The sequence below is a fragment of the Toxotes jaculatrix genome, chromosome 13, assembly GCF_017976425.1.
Source record: "Toxotes jaculatrix isolate fToxJac2 chromosome 13, fToxJac2.pri, whole genome shotgun sequence".
Classification (NCBI taxonomy): domain Eukaryota; kingdom Metazoa; phylum Chordata; class Actinopteri; family Toxotidae; genus Toxotes; species Toxotes jaculatrix.
The window spans coordinates 6,174,628-6,192,442 of NC_054406.1; the positions used below are offsets into that span (position 1 = coordinate 6,174,628).

At 41.4% G+C, this 17,815-nt stretch overlaps 1 protein-coding gene across 1 annotated transcript in view; it reads right to left on the bottom strand.

Moving 5' to 3' along the window:
• Nucleotides 1-12,849, bottom strand: part of med30 (mediator complex subunit 30) — a 34,997-nt gene extending 22,148 nt beyond the window's left edge. Inside the window, exons 1-4 of the mRNA XM_041052633.1 lie at nucleotides 12,783-12,849; nucleotides 11,743-12,014; nucleotides 9,401-9,559; nucleotides 4,289-4,396 (exon numbers count right to left, since the gene is read on the bottom strand). Coding sequence (XP_040908567.1) covers nucleotides 4,289-4,396; nucleotides 9,401-9,559; nucleotides 11,743-11,922 — 447 coding nt within the window. The 5' untranslated portion in view covers nucleotides 11,923-12,014; nucleotides 12,783-12,849. The remainder of the gene's footprint in view (nucleotides 1-4,288; nucleotides 4,397-9,400; nucleotides 9,560-11,742; nucleotides 12,015-12,782) is intronic.
• Between the last annotated feature and the right edge of the window lie 4,966 nt (nucleotides 12,850-17,815).

The window sequence follows — 17,815 nt, forward strand, 5'->3', positions numbered from 1 at the left end:
GGGATTTCTGGAAATGTTTCATCCAAACAAGAATAGAACAGAAGTGCTTGATCCATCTTGTCATATAAAGGATGCATCCACCTGTGTCTCTTTTCAGGGGTAAAATTTATTATCCTGAGTAATTATCTTTTAGTCCACTTATTAAATCAAGATTAATCGCACAGATGTAGGTAAAGAGACGCAGACTAGTTAGAGTAAAATTTCTATACACTGACACAATTGAGACATGGCTGGAAATCAATATCAACACAGCCTTCGCAGTGTATTCTGTGCATTTAGAGTATGCTTTTAAATAAATGAGACATGCCTATCTACTGTACATGTTGTACAGTATAATGACTGTTTTTAGATATACTGTGTAATAAGATTTTGCTACCGTGTGGATTAAGGATTGCAGAATGGGAGGAAAGCTTGCCCCGAGCATATTACGGTAGCCTGTCTTTTCGATCTCTATATGCTTGGATCATTTGACGGAACTCAATTTGCATGCTAATGCTTTGCATAGGGGGAAGGTCACATCATAAACAAGGTTATTTATCACTTCCATACACAGGTCTCTAATAGGACAAAATTACTCTCACTTTCAAGAGCTGTATTTTATGTTCAGTCACAGAAACACACAGAGAAAACTGAGAGACTATGCAATATTTCTTTTTTTTTTGCAGGAATGCTGAAAACAAATCTCAGTATTTCAGTCCAGTATTGGATTCAAAGTACCGAAATAAGCACTTAGTTATTTATCTGCCACAATATCAGCAGGCTTTTACCGTACTCTTTGCTTGTATGGAGGCTTTGTGTGAAAAGGAGATGCTGTTTGTTTTGGACGGGGCTGAGTGCAGTTGAGCGCAGGGTTCACTGCAATGTTTCACTGTAGTGTTAACATTTAAAAGCAGCCAGGGGAGCTGTGCTGAGCTCTTAAAAATAACCAATTCTCATCTCTGCTGCTGACACTCCTGACCTTGGACCATTATCATTGCAGCACACTCAAACGGCTTGGCATGCACAATCTGTACAGAGCCAGCACAATGCACATACAAAGAGAAGAAGCAGAGTGGGGCTTCATCCCGTGTGTGAAAGTGAATGCAAACACAATCTTGTCTATCGGAAGAAAAAACAAAAGCTCTTTCTCTCACTCAACACACACACACACACACAGATATATAAACTACCATAACAAATCCATGACAGATGAGGCACATTAAAAAGGCCACCTTAATAATGCATGATCTGTTTTACGTGAATTTTTGCCATGCTCCACTGTCCATAACCACAGGAGAGATATTCAAACCGCTGGGAGGTATTGTGCATGGCTGCTGGCTGTTTACCTCACCTGCATCTATGCAGGATCCAGGTTTCATCGACCCAAGGCTGATATTTGCAGATAGCGTTTTAATGTCAACTTGATGGGCCCATTTCCCAGAGAGAGATTAAACTTAATCCTGGACGCAAGAATAATCTATGATGGCAAATGCCAAAAAATCAAGGGGCATGGTTTGTTAAGAGTTATGCCCCAGTGGTAAGTACAACCATGCTTTGCAGGATTTGAATAAAAAACATACAGTATATTAAGACATTTACTCTTGCATTTTATTTGTTTAACATGTAAATAAACATTTCATGTATCATGTTTTTGATTTAGAAGTACTGGAGGGATCTGTCCTGCGCTGCCTCGTTTCTAGTCAACAACACAGTTAAAGATAATTCCTGTAACAGTAAAAGTAAGTGGGATAATCTCATCCCATTTGCAGAAATATTTTCATCCTTTAAATAAACACATATAAAATTACAACCCTAAAAATTTCCATGAACTCAAACCCCATATTTTATAATGTTCATGATCTACTTTTTTTTTTGCAGTAGCCATTCAGTGCATTTACTTTCAGTAATTACCACTCTAATTTGTAGTTTTCATTGTAAGTAGTGAGGTCTGCCATTCCTGCACTGGATTCAAACTGCCTTCACACACATAAGGGATTCGTAGGAACAGACTGTGGCTGTGTTTAGTCCCAACTAATGCAAATCAAACTTCTCCTGCTGCTGCTGCTTCTTATTAAAAGCATTCACAACACGGGGTGGCTTTTCCACAATGAGACTGGTCTTAATGTTTTACTGTTGATCTTACCGATTCATATCTAAGAGACCATCTTTCTGTGCATCTCCATGCTCAAATGTACCTTAGTTTTTCTGCAGGATCAAACTAAAACATGACTCAGGCTTATATCTTTCAGCAACAAACTTTCAGACTTTGACTGACAACGTGGCATGTCAGTCTGAAGAAAAGCTCCGTGCTCTGCACTTCAGAGTGTCATAAAACAGCCTCTCTATCAGAGCTGGGCAAAAACATATCTGACAGTGAATAAATTTGAAAAAGCTCTTAGGTGTGTTTGATGTCTGACACTTGAAACCATTCCAAAAGCGAACACCTCACTCGCAAGATACAGAAAAAAATCTAAGTCATCTCTTCTTTCTGTTAATATTAAAAACACCATCAGCTACTACCTTACTCAAGTCAGCTCTTTGTAGTCAGTGGTCAGTTCAACTATCTTTGATATTTGGAAAATAGAGTATAGAGTTGCTCCTTAGTTCACGTAGACTACTATCTGAATCTTTCTAAGCATACCCGCAACAGAAAGTCATTCACTCCTGCCATTTTATGATATGTGTTCAGTGGCGGAAACCAGATATGTTGGAATCGTCTTAGCTTTGACAAATTTAACGACTCAGGGATCATGATCATACATGAGGGTTGGGTCAAACTCAGAGTTTCACCTACCATCTTCAAGCTCAGTTCTATTTTCAACACAAATGTCCGGTACAAAGCCCTATCAGTGCCGCCGTCACACCAATCTGGATGTAGATCTCACACTTATCCACGCTTCTCAAACAGCACATTTGAGCACCTTTACTCGAGGCAACAATCTGTAAAGGACTATCCACAGTTTGCTGGTACAGCCCCCAGATTTCAAGGCGCTGACTCTCCTCCAAACTACTTCACACACTTCCTCTAACTACCCCCAGTGTGCGCTGGAGGTCGTGGATCAATGAAGTCAACACAACTCCATCATCAGCAAATAGCAGGGGTGCAATCCCGAGGACACAAAACTATACACTCTCCAGGTTTTTCACCGATTCAGAAATAGAATGAGTGAGAAAGCAGAGTTTAACTCATTACCAAGATCACAGACATATTGTGGCTGTTACTCATAGGACCAGATGGCCCATATCCACAGCCTCAGCACTCCTGAGTTCCACAATACCTACAACAAAACACACTGAGTCCCGAAAGACTGAATACTTTAGCTGGTCCACAGGTGCCATGATGAGGTTTGGATCTGAGGTCCAACAATCAACAGGAGTCTCCTTTGTAGCGCACTTGCAAAAGGTTCCTTGGGAAGGACATGAGCCGTGTGTAGAGCATGACAAAATGTATGTAACTGTATTTTACAATGACACTGATAAAGAAGCTGTTTAATTTGCGTCAGTCACGATATGGCCGATACCTGGTCTGCGGAATCAGTATCAGCACTGATACCAATTAAATAGATCGGATCAGTCCATCCCTGCTTAGGCATCAGTGGCAGAGAGAGACACAAGCTTTTGCATGAGTCATCCAGCTCTGCCTCCTGCACAGACAGCGTGTCGGTCAAGTTCAGAAGTGCATTCAATTCTTCAGATTCCTTAGGTTACCAATACAGACTACTGACTAGAGGCTTTCTCTTGCACAGGAGCAGAATAAAGCACATGCTGCATAGAACAGAACACCAAACAGTGCTTGAATCTACATGAATTTAGTCCCCAGTAATTATTATTTAATAGCATCTCCCAGCAGCATCATTCCCACGTTTAAACACACAAACTCTATCAGCAGACAATAAAGTTTATCAAGTGTAACCTCTTCAATTTTGTTTTGTGCAAACCTCCTCCTTCCAGCCTGGATTGGATGGCTGCAATCCAAATAATGGAAAGTTGGCTATTAAAGCTTCAGGCTAATGATGGTGAGTAGAATTACTAATCCGCAATGAATTTCAGGCCTCATAATTATTTCTTATCTCAAAGACGATATTGGGCCAAATGTTTGCCCGTTAGCTCAGGTAGATGTGATTCAAACTGTCTGGAGGCTAATGGATCTCAACCGTGAACTAAAACTTTACTGATGTGAAATAACATCATGTTAAACTGCGATAAAATTTCATGATTTCAGTCCCGCCTTCTCTTTTCATTACCGCTGGATGGGAATCAAACCTATAACCCTTAAAGTGTTGTCCTGTTGAGACATAAAACACAATACCTTGTTGACCTCCAGGATTTCTCTCCTCTCCTCGGTGGCAGGGCGGCTCTGGCTGGCTGAGCGGTCCTCGTGTTTGGAGCTGTCATCCTCCACAAAGGGTATCAGTTGCTGGACGGGACAGCAAACAAAAATCTTATTTACTGTAAGCGGGACAAATGTAAGCACATTCACCTTCAACAAATAGTCATAACAGTTATTATCATAAATTTTTGTGGCTGCTTAAAGAACGTCTCATTCTGGGATGAAAGTCACTCGCTGATGCACTTTTCTCATGTGCTTCTCTCCTCTTATTTGTTCCATGGTCTGAAGATACTAAAAGCACTGTACTGCATATTAACGTTTTTCAGTGGGAGACCTACATACCTACTGCTGAGTACACTTATAGGTCAGAACTATGTGCGTATTGGCAATCTCGGCCTGAGTGCTTAGCTGTACACCCCTGTGCTGTCTCATAATCTTGTTCCCATGAAGTAGTGAAAATGGGGATTCTGTGTAAGCTCTCGAACACAGGCTGAGTCTCTCATTCGTCTCTCTTCAACGTAGAGAGAGACAGGACAGAGAGAGAGAGAGAAAGAAAGCGAGTGGGAGATTAATTCATTTTTAAACGCTCTGTGTGCTTGACCTTGTCTGCTTGACACTACAGTGAGGCTGATGTGCATGAGCCTTCAGGCGAGGCAGCGTTCCTAAGCACAGACAGGGTCACCGCCTGCTGCTTTGCATCGCACTGCCCCCTAGTGGTCACCTCAGGGAGGAGGAGAGCAGGAGGGCTTGCTGCAGTCACACATCAAGTAATGTCTGAATGTCTTGAGAACACACTGTTCCTGCACTCGCATATCAATAACGTAAAGGAAATATACTGCAAATGCGTGATTGATGCTGTTCTCTATCATCTTTACAGCTCTATTGCACAGAATTGGATTTTGTCAAAAACTACAGTGACTGTGAGGCACACACAGTGTCAATGTAGTCCAATGTCTGTGCTACTCAGCAGCATTTCCAGGAAATGCATGATATCAGTTATGTTGACATTAAGTCAATTTTATAGTTTCACTCTCTCAAAATCTACAGACCCATTTCCCGGCACAATTTTGAGACATATGATACCAGTTTTAACGGTTTTCAAGCAGCAAAGAGACTCTGCAGCAGTTTGTTATAGTGAAGGCAAGAAGTTCCTGTTGCAAGAAAAAAAAAAAAGAATCTCCAAAGTTTCCTTTTCAAAACAGAAACTGTCATACCAGACAAGAACACAAACACAGATTAAGTAGGAGGCTCTCAAACAACCAGAAGCCAATAAAAACTGCCATACAGTGGGAAAATACACCTTGCTCCAATAATGACTTGGCACAGTGCTAATCTAAATTGTGCAAAGTTCTTGAGGTTATTCTTCTTGCCTACAGCGTCTGACCTGAGAAAGTGCAGCTGGACCGGAGGCCCTGTGGACACGAGACAGTGATTCAAGAAAGCTGCTTCATCTGGAAGAAATGACTAACCGGTGTATGAGTACAGTTGGAGCTGGCCAAAGTCAAGACTAACAAGATAGAAATTTAAGAAATAAATAAATAAAGAGACAGAAATGTAGACAAACAGATGAAGAGACAGGAGAAGACTACAAGGAGATGGGGGCAGGGAGAAAAGTGGGAAAAGAATAAGACAGAAAGAGGTTAAAGAAAACATAAAATGGAAGATAGAATGTGAGAAACACAAATCAAGAGACAAAGAGACCGAGAGAGAGGGAAAAAAAACGATGTAAAATCCTGGAAACTTTCTGTGCCCCTGTCAGTCTCCAGGCTGAGCGCCATGCTGAACTGTAAACTCTGACTCTTGGAGGGAGAAAAGACACAAGGACATGTGCAGGATATTATATCAGACAAACTATGAGCTTGTCTCTAGCTCATGAAAACTTTAAAGTGGGAAAAGAAGTGAGTTTTTTCATGAGATAATTTCAGACCGAAGCCAGTGACATATTGAATTTTAAAGGTAGAGGGCTGATTTTGGCAGCTTGTGGGGGGAAAATGAAATGTGCTGAGTAGGGTGGGAAAGATGGATGGAGAGTGTATTATGTGTGTGTGTGTGTGTGTGTGTGTGTGTGTACATGTAGTCATGCAGCATATGTGTGTGTGTGTGCCTCTGTGAGTCATAACCCCTGCCTCTTCCACAGAAAGATGGATGTGGTTTCCTGCCTGACAAGAACGGGCTAATGAAGTTTTCCAGGTTGCCTCGCTGAGACAAAAGGAAAAAGGTGGAAAAAGACAAACCAAAAAGATAACAAAATCATAAGAAAATGGTGGAGTGAGTGTGTAGGAGGCGAGAGCAATGAAATGGCATGGCTGTTCACTTCAGGAAATGGCAAGAGGGGAGGAAGACTTGGACAGAGAAATGAGAACAGAGGAAAAGCAGAGGAGAAGGCTGGAGAGAAAAAGAGGGAAATGAAGCCAATGAGAACAAATAGATTGACTGAAAGAAAGAGACAGAAAAAGAAGGTAATGGAGAGAGCCGATATCTAGCACAGATAATAGAGAGAAAGAAGATGAAAGGTGGAAAAAGAGGGACAGGAAGAAGAGAAAAAAAGAGAAAAGCATGAAAGAGTTTGAGGAAAAAGCTGCAACGAACAACAGCTGGAAAGACAAAGAGGAAAGAGCTGACGTGTGCATTTGGTCCAGCTGTTCATTAAACGGGTCTGTTGCTAATTAGGTTGCAGTGAGGTCACACTGCCCGAGTCATTGATTCCACTTCCTGTTTTGGGCAGCCAATAGTGAGCGGCTGTCAGGCGGGCACCTGAATTCTCTGGGATGATAAATGGCATGCATGCTGAGGCCAAAATCAACAACCCTCAGTCCCAGACAAACACGGCGAGCTGAGCTACTGGCTGGTCAGCACTGGACAGGGTCTCAGCCGCAACGGGAAACGAATGAGCATTTAAATAAGGTGGGTAGAAGAGGGAGAAAAATTGGTAGATGACGTAATGGCTCAATGAGGATTTACACCATTACAGCAAAGGAAAATGTCAAAGTGAACCGCTCATAGACTTTGAATTAGGGGCGGAACAGCGGACGAGAGTCATTCTGAGCAACCAGCGGATAGATCATTCAAAATGCTGCGGAGCAACTGTATTATTCAATGCGGAAAATGTACATGGTGGCAGCCATCACAAATTTGTTCCAATTTAAGACTGGTCTCCTCCCACATCCTCCTTTATCCTCAGTAGGAGCCTGGTGAGAGAGATTAGCTGCGAGCCAATCTGTAGAAATTGGGAAGGGACTGCCGCAGTCATAAATCCAATCAAACAGTAGTTGATAGCCTAGCTGTAGCCCTGCATGGAGCCTTACACAGTGAATGCCCAGTGAGCCAGTGTGTGCGTATGTGTGTAAGAGGGTATCTGCATAAGTGCGTGTGTGCTGAAATAATACCTTTGTGACATGCTACAGGGCAACACATGCATGTCTATGTTTAATATATTTTGTGCGTGGGGCTATATTTGTGCACATGCATGTGTATTTCTGGGTGTCTGTGGAGGCAGGCAGGGACGGAGTGCGGCTGAGCCGAGGCGCTGTTCTTCCTGAAGGTGGATGGTGACCGTAACCAGCAGTAAAGAGACTCTGGAGACTCACCTGGAGCAACCAATGAATCTGCTACAGGCGGAGGAAAGACAGACCTAGAGGGAGTAGGTGAGATAAGAGTCCCCCAGGGTAAAGATGTGTGTTTATGTGTGCTGCCGTGTCTGTGTGTGCACATGAGCAAAGGGGAGTGGCAGTAACAATGGCCTACTTCCTTTAAACTAACAACATCCTAATTTAGCAGGCAGTTTCTGTGAAAAGCTGGACTATGAGGCAGTGGCTGAAAGGACTGAAAAATCACAACAAGCTAATTCAGCATGTGTTGATGTTTACATCTGGAAACATCAATCAGTCATGTCAAATTAAAAATGCAGTTCCAGCACTTCAGTGGTTACAACCGCATGCTGTTAAACCTGACTACAGTGGCAGGTGTGTGTATTAACATATAACTTGATTTAAGGCAAGACAGAATCTCAGCAGCAACTGATACTGTACCAATCAATGGACAATATAATAACTAGGGATGCACCGAAATAAAAATTCTTGGCCGAAACCGAAAACCGAAAATGAGGAAACCAAGGCCGAAAACCGAAACACCGAAAGAAATTATTATGCCAGTTATTAGTACCATTGCATTTATGGCTATGACTGTGTACTAACCTCACAAAAATCGCAAGGCATTGCGATTAGATAAATTAATATGAATGTTTCAAAGAATAAATCAATTTAAACAAGACTGTAAAATTAAATATGACTATATCAGCACAGCGATCGAGATGTTTGCATTTCAGGTGATAAATTAAACCCGACGTGGAGAAATTCATTGCAATTCTTGAAATTTAGACAATACATGTTTTGCAAATCGCTATCCGTGTGCCTTTCTCAGGTTTACTGAAATTCGTCCACACCGCGGACATGTTGGCCTTTCCAGATAAGCTCGCATTGGCCGCGGTTTCCGCTTGCGTCATCACAACATCCTGTTTCGGCCATGTTGTTTCGGTGATGAAAGTCGAAGTCGGTCGAAAATTTTCGGTGGCCGAATATTTGGTGCATCCCTAATAATAGTACGTAAAACATATCGTTCTAAATTAGGGCTGCACGCTAAAAGTCGATGAATCGATACAGTCAAGTCAGCAGTCAAGAGGACGCAAAGTCGACTTGCATTATTAGTCAAATATCTGCTTTTTTTTCAGCTGCGTCAGCGTACACAGATCAATGCAGGAGTAACATCACAGCCGGCTGTAAACTATACAAACACGAGTCACGTCTCAAAATGACCACAAAGCTAAGTGCAATGGAGGTAGAGGAAGGGATTATTTTCCCTTCTCAGAGTCTGTGTTCAAACTAGAAAGCTCACTTTGTACAGAGGCAGGCAGGTGTTTCTAGCACCTCAGACTGGCAGACTGGGTGAGGTTTATTGAACAAATATGGTGCTATTTGTCTAAAATGAGTTTTAGCTGTTAAAAATGTAAAGTGAAATACACACCTCAACTCTTCCAATCCAATAAGTGTAAATAAAAAAATAATTTCATCAGCATACTCAGTTTCTATGTCTCACCTCTGGGGGTATGGGGTCCAGTCCAGCACAGTTTTCATTGCATTTGTCGTAGACGAGGCGCAGCTTGCGGAAAAGCACAGAGAGCATGCGCAGGTGCTCCTGGAGTTTCCCGAGCCTATCCTGGTGGGTGTTGGGGTGGTAAGTGACTCCATTAGGCAGCTGAGAAGCACCACAGAAGAAACGTTGTAATACAAGTACAAGCCAACAATTTTTCTAGTGCCAATAAAAAGCAACAGACATTGATCCCCACTGACAAAAGCACTACAAAGTCTCTGCTGTTCCCTAGCTTGTAATAAAACCTCCAACTAATGCACTAAATACATATACATTTTTATTTATACTGACAACAACCTGTTTGTGATCTTACAACAATATGGTACCTGGTCATGACAATATGATAATACAGTCAAACTCAGCACCATCAAAAGGTTAACTGAATCTGCTGCTGCACTGTGAATGTTTTCTCTCACTCTCATACCGAGGCAGCATCACTGGCTTTTAACTACAATGGGTGTAAAAGAGTAACAAGACATGTTTTTATTGAGAGGATCGACAAGCCTCTGGGGCAGCACTGTCTGATTATAAACATCCTACATAACATGAAACAAGCCTGCCTTCAGGGCAAGCAAAGGGAAGAGAGAGAAACAGAGAAACCATGGGGAGACAGACAGAGAGAGGGAGAGAGAGAGAGACAGACAGAGGGAGGCAGGGAAGAGAAGATAAATGAAGAATTTTTATGAGTATCAAGGCAGCCTGTGATCTAAAAAAAAACAAGTCACAGCAATGCTGTTTGTGCATTCTGTGGCTGAGGCATGTTTGGTTGGCCCGTCCCTGGCTGTGATTTTAACAAGAGGCAGGAGCAGCATCCACCCTTTCCACCTACACGAACCTAGGTGCCAGTTCTGGCCTGGTGCTAGTGTTGGTTCCTTCTAAGAACCAGGCCAGAGAGCCACCGTAGAGCCACATCACTAGGTCACTGTATATGTCTCCACTTTCCCAGCAATGCTAGCGCCAAGTAGGTCTTGTTGGTCACGATAATTCCGCTCTCTAACACGTTTTCCTGGCAAAGAGCCACTTCTTTGGCTGTCGAAAGGCAGAACTGGTTCAAGATTAGGCACCAGCTGTGAACCGGCCCCTCAAACTGCCTTGGTGAAGAGCAGGCAGAAATCCATGGTAAACTCATGCTGACCTCAGCTCTGTCAGAACTGAACTACATCTGAACTAAAGACCAAACCGATACAAAGACTAATTTCCTGAATAAAATGCTTGAGAGATCCACTGGCTTAACTTGTAAGGTAGTTCAACTATCCACCATCACTTGATTGCAGTGAACTGATGTACTAAGCAAAAATAGGTCCTTCTTTGTTCTGACAACACACACACAAAGCCAAACAAACACACGAGAATCACCTGAAAGCCAAGAGGGCAGAGCCCTTGTTTAGCTAGTGTTGGAAATGCTTTGGCAACACATGTCAAATTACATTACGGTGGGGAAATAAATAATATTTGTCATACTAACGTTTTTTTTCTATGGTTGGTGGACAACACAAGTTTATACTATTCTGTCAAATATTTTAACTGCCAATTATTGTTTTGGTGTTATCTGTACCAATTGCCTAAACTGTTTCAGGGCAGCTTTGTGTTCTGTGGAAAAGGCCTATTTGAAGCCAGGACACACAAGACCAAACTTTTTTCCTACATCACCAACAATTTTGGCTTCTCTACGCTTGTTGCCGATTTCTTTTAGAATCAATTTTAAAGTTGTGCTAAGTTCAAAAACTTCAAACGGTTGCCAGATAATATCAATAAATGTCAAAGGCCTCTTATATCCTGTGGTTTTGTCCTTTTAGCTATTCCAGAACTGAAGTTAAAATCTAGGGTTGATTAAGCTTTTGGCTGACTGCACTGACGTCTCAGCTTTGCTACAGCCTTCCATTTAGTATTCAGTGTGCTGGCACTGTGTGTTTTTAAATCCTGCATCACGTTTTTAATTGACTGACAGTTGTTTTGTTATTTGCATAATAGTGCTTTGTGATGTTACCATCAAAGTACCTATTATAACTATTTTTGTATATTCCTTTATATTTTTCATGTCATGTTTATCCTTTGGCTTTTTAAAATTATACTCTACAGTTTTATCTTTTATATGGATCTGTTCAACAATTTTGTATCTTAAGATTGCAGTTTTCACTCCTTTCATGCTGTTGTTGTTATGCCATTTAGTGTCTCATAAGGGTCTCCTGGCTATGGAAAAAACATAAAAGACGAGAGGAAAACAGAAAACTGAAAGGGGGACTGTAACCATATTTGGCAGGCATGTGGGCAGACAGAGTGAGACAGACCTGCATGTTCCTGAGGAGCTGGAAGATTTCCATGGTCCTGAGGACAATGTCTTGGACCGTCTCCTGGCCGATGCGACACAGCGAGGCCGTGTTGACATCACGCGCTGCCTGGACCTGCTGCTGTTGCTGCTGCTGCGGTGGCTGCCCGCCGAAAGGTGACACTAGCGGAGGGGTTGTCATGGAGACAGATGGTGAAGATGATGGACGAGAAGGTCTAGGTCCAGGTGAAGTTACCTGTCTGATTATTCCACCACCAGCACACCTTTACATGCCTTGATGAAGTGTTTGACAGTAGTAGGAGAGGAAAATGTGAAGGAAAGAAGAGGAAGAGGAAGAAAGTAGGACAAGTGAACAGTTAATAGAAGTCTTGAATACTGAAACTAGTTATTTTCATTATCAATTAATCTGCCAGTTATTTTTATTTTTTTTATTAATCGATTAGTTGTTTGGTTTGTCACACATTAGAAAATAGTAAAAAATTTACATATTTTTCCAGAACCCAACGTCATAGGAAAACGGTAGTCACATAAATGTATAAGGATACTGGAAACACATTTAGCTTGTCTCATAAGTACAACACCCTTTATTTTAACACCCAACAAAATGCAGAGGGGCTCTTTACAAGCTTCACAGCTGTCACAAATTAACTAACGAGAAACAAGTCGAGGTAAAAAAAGATTCGACACTGATAAAGTCACTGTGCTAACGTTTTTCAGCCTTTTTAATATGAGTTGCACATCGGGGTTTCAGGAAGAGTTTAACGGGTCTTTACATCAGCACAAATCTCTCCTGGTGCTCTCCTGGGCTTAAAATACCACACCCTGGTGCATTCAGACGAGTAACGGGTTAATTAGCCGACGTGAAAAAGTGGAGTGGTTGTCACCAAAGCTAAGTGAACAGTCACTCCACACGACACTTCAGCTTTCTCTCCGTTCATTTTTTTTGTGTGTCCTTTGACTGCACCGGCACCACATGAAACTTAACCCCGCAGTGACTGTTCATACTCATTTTATACCTCATTAGACAACATGTAATGTTACCTGTGTGGTGATAATTTATCTGTTTTGTTGACATGTGAAATCCCCCTCCTATTCTCCTAGGATATCAGCTGCTGCAACTATCGCGAGAGTTAGTCTTGGCGGTAAGTAATGTAATAGAGGCGCCACTTGAAAATGATTTTTCAAGCATTTAGTGTAATTTTTATCAGAGAGAGATACTACATTCTTCACGAACTGAAATTTCATATCTCTTAATATTAAAGTTAACATATGTTAATCTTTTAAACCGACTCTCTACCTCTAAATGTATCTAAAATAAGGGCAATATTACGGTAAAACAAGGGGCATAACAAAATTGTTCAGGCTGCTCAGGGTTACAGCGCCGCATGCTGGTCTGCTCTTAACATCCAACTCACACACATCTGACTTCATCAGCCCTCAGGCCAATTTACGCCACTTGATTGCTTCTCATGGGTCATTATAACTTTTTTTACTAAGCAAATTCAAATTCACCTCATAAGTGGTTATGTTGTCTACTCTGTGCTAAATGAAATTCCTCAATGCACCCATCCACCCATTTCTTATGCTGCATAGCTGTGCTTGGATTATTTTGTGAGCCATCAGAATTCAAATTAATTTGAAATGCAAGAGGTGTCAGTAATAGACAGTGGGTTATACAAGGCTTCTTTTTTAGCAAGTGCTCCGCCATATGCAGCAGAATTACTGCTCTGACTTTCAGAGGCTGGAAATTAGAGCTTTATTGAAAAAGGAAAGGCTTTGCCTTCAGGCTTGAGTGGGGCTGAAAAAGTAGATTAGGATGCCTATTACTTAATTTACATTATTCATTCAAATTTTGGGGTTACAGGCTGGATTTCAATTTCCTTTTATCTGGAACACATTTTGTGTAATAATAACCTGAAGTCATTTCTTTTCACTTACTCTCTTTCTGTTAAAAAAAAAAGAAAGAAAACGTTATCTGCAACATGCAACACTGATATGAAAAACACTGTGTCAAGTTCACTTGACTGCCCAAAACTTCTTAATTGCAGAAGGAGCGCTGGTTAGCTTGCCAGGATGAATGAGTGTTACTCTTACAATCCCCATCTGCTGTGCCGCCAGACCAACTGAGGCATGCCATTTGGAAATGAGTTTCTCCATAATCATCCAGCCTGTCTTCTTGGTGTGTTTAATTGGGACGAGGGAGTAGTGATGGTGAGTGGGTGGAGGCAGGTAGTGAGATGAATATTCTTTCCCTGCTTTGTTGCTGAATTATACATTTCACATTATAAGATTTTTTTCAAGAAATAGTTAGCATTCATTCACTCACATATTCACAGAAAAGGTTGGAAATCATAGGAGATTATTTGGTGTGTGTGAGTGTGTGGTAAATGTGTGTGTTTACCATAGGGGCAGGGCTGAGAAGAGCCCATCTATCATCACTGATCAAAGTGAATAGAGAAACAACAGAATGCATTGATCGCATCAAGGCAAGCTGATGGAAAATGCATTGATTTTAGATGGCTTTTTCGTGTTAATGTAATCAAACCTTATTGAGACAAACCAGTCTTGTAAATATCAAGGACCCTCATTCATCACAAGACAGCGCAAACAGAAATCTTATCATTTTCACTTTGCCCAACTTTATGCAGTTTCACACTCACAAAACCTACTGGAAAGCAGCAGGACAAAGACTCAAATTAAATATTGAACAAACAGGCAGTGGAGGATCTCATTACCTCTGTCTCGTACAGCATACTGTATGTCCTGTGCTGTTGCAAGTAATTGAGGTCTCTGGCACAAGAAACACCAGGAAATTCAGATTACCTTGAAGCTGACGGCAGGTTTATAGTACTGCATTGTCTCATCAAAGTTGCAACGGCTTGAACCTTGAGCATGAGAGGGCAAGACAACAAGACTGAGACACTGGGGGACCATGAGCTGGAGGGGGAGCAAGAGTTAACAAAAAACTAAAAGGGGGACCCCCCCTCGAAGAAGCACAAACCGTGTAATAATTATTAGCTGAGGGGGTATCAGGACTAAAACGGATTATCTAGCCACCTAGTGCATTACTCATGCTTTAATTAAATATGCACTGATCTGGTCCCTCCAGGGCTAAGTTCAGATGGAGAGAGAGCGGAGTACAACAGTCTGCTCTGAAGGCAGCACGATGTAAAGTCAATTCAAACACTCACAGGCAAATTCACGTCAGAAAGTCTCCAGACCCAGAAATGAGATTAGAATAACAGAAGGTATGGGATACAGGAGTACAGTGCACAGGTGTGGGTGTGAGCATATGGGTGGGGGTCATAATGTACTACACAAGTGCATGTGTGCAGGAATTTAAGAGGTCCACCAGTCAGCAGCTATTCATCTCTGTAGTAATACTAAACCTCATATTACTGCATCATTTCATAGCTGTGTGTACATATATATAAATACTTCTATGCTTACATACCCACTACTACCTGTATATTATGTATGTGTACATAAGTATGTATTTAAGGTAAGAAGCCACAACTTCAAAACTATGGTCCACTTAAGTTTTAAAGCTGGAGCAAGGAAAAACCAAACCCTGACCAGACGACCTCAGAGACTTGACTTGGGGCTACAGCAGATCTCTACACATTATCTAAGCAACTGTACATTGAACCACTTGTAAGCGGGAGATAAGATAAAATGAAAGCATGAATAAGTATCTCTGTCTCAGCCATGTACCTCTTCGAGTACCCTTATGTCGTTTGTTTTGTGAACGAAGCAACTTGACAGACACAGAATTCAATTTTATTAAAAGTTACTCTATAATGTTGCTACTGTATCTGTCTATCTGTCTCACAATCTGTCTGTGAAATTCACAACATACAAACACCTCATCTGCTATCGACTCCTTACATTTTGTACATTTTACATGCAGCTGCTACAGTGTTTTAAAAAAAACCCTAGAAACAGCCCACTAATGAATCACAAGCTCCTGCTGTGCAGCCAAACTTTGTTCCAACCCACAGGAATATTTCAAATTCTACTGGAGAACCCAGAGTTCACAAAGACACCAAATATGATACACAAGACATCTTAAGTATTTCAATTTGATGGACTGGTGCAGCCATGAAAAAAAAACAATGTCCTAGGTTTGAATATTCTGCTCACTTTAAGTGTCATAGACCTGCAGTGTAGTGTTGGACCAAGTTAATACAGATATTACACCGTATACATGGTAGTGTCAGACAAGCATGGAATATGACGCTTTAAACAACGTTAAAGCTACTTAATCAGAAACCAAAGGGGAAAACAGTGTGTTAAGTGGTTTCAAACACAAACTAAAATTTGTTGAATTAGAAAGTCACAGGGAGACCCCATGCCCTTAAGTAAGGCACATGCACTACACACTCTTTCTCACTTCTCTCTTTGTCTGAATGTCGATCCTGGTGTGAACTGTTGGTGGTGATGTGTGTGGTGGATGAGGGGGTGAAGAAGAGAAGACACATTGTGACTGGATATTTGATTTGTTGAATGTGGATTGTGTTCACCTGTTTCCTTTGTTGCACTTCTTCCTCTGTTAGACCAGGAACAGCCAAACCTGAGCTGGAGCATTCCAGTTGGTTAAATAGGGGGTTCACAGGGGAAGAAACCAAGTGTGGCAGACTGGGAGGGGTGTTTTGTCTTTTGTGCTGAAATAACCAGTATAAGTGTCTTGTTTAAAAAGAAATATGTGGTTTTAAAGTAAATTTAGCTGAACTTCGATGTGACAATGTGTTATTTGATATTGTAATTACTGCAAGTGTGATGGAGGACATAATTGATTTTGATTAACTGGGAAGGTACAGTCGACCAGTATAAAAGTGAGGAGGCTCTCAAACACAGCTCCAGAATGTAGCTCCTGCCGTGGGCCTGAGTTTTAAGGGTATAGCCAGGAAGGCAGTTAGAATGAATTCTTTTGTTTTGTGTTACTTTGATTCTTCTTGAGAAGTGAGTTCTTTTTTGTATTATTTTTTCTTTTTTTGCTTACTTTTCTCTTTCTGGTTGCCCAATGTGAATTTTTACCTTGGACTTTCTGAGCAAGATTCTCAGTTTTGACAAATAAAATGGAATTGGGAACTGCTCCCGACTGCTGCAGCTCATTGTTTTGTGCCGGGTTTCTCGGCCACCCACATCTTGAGCATTTCAATTTGATGGACTGGTGCAGACATGAAAAAAAACATAATGTCCTAGGTTTGAATATTCTGCTCACTTTAAGTGTCATAGACCTGCAGTGTAGTGTTGGACCAAGTTAATACAGATATTACACCGTATACATGGTAGTGTCAGACAAGCATGGAATATGACGCTTTCAACAACGTTAAAGCTACTTAAACAGAAACCAAAGGGGAAAACTGTGTGTTAAACAGTTTCAAACACAAGCTAAAATTTGTTGACTTAGAATGTGATGTGCAGTAAATCTTTCTGAAAAATAATAACCTCGTATTGCTGGTTAGAGAAATATTCATGTGGTACGATTAAAAATTTGTGCTTTAAATGTTGATATTTTCAAATTGAAAGACTTACGGTCCAGTAAGGGGCCTCCAACCAGCTATGTGTCAGTTGTTATGAATGATGCCCTTGACCGTGCTACTGTAGCTCAGGACACCCATGGCCCCTCACTGCAGGAAATAGCAAACCAGGAGAAGGTCAAATTCAAACAAGCAATAAACACCCCTAGTGTCAGTAACATGTCAGTGGCCTCCGGTACCCACAAACTGGCTCAAGGTCAAGGAGGTGGGGGAGGGTTAACGGGGATCAACATGGCCCTGAAGACAATGGATCCATTCCTAAGCTTGTTGCCCAGCAACATAGCAGCTGTGTGGGCAGTAAGGGGTTAAATGGATGCAGTGCTTTGTCACTAGGGACTTCATGACATTGTAAATCAGACTTCGGAAGAAGGACTCATAAGACAGAGTATTTGAAAAAGGAATATTTTATTGAATAATTCATTTCAACTGTACAAAGGCAGTGGAAAGGTGTCTTGATCGTGTATTTAAATATACCTGACACTCTCCATATACAGTACTTCTCAGGTTGCTGTCCAAACAAAGACATATTCA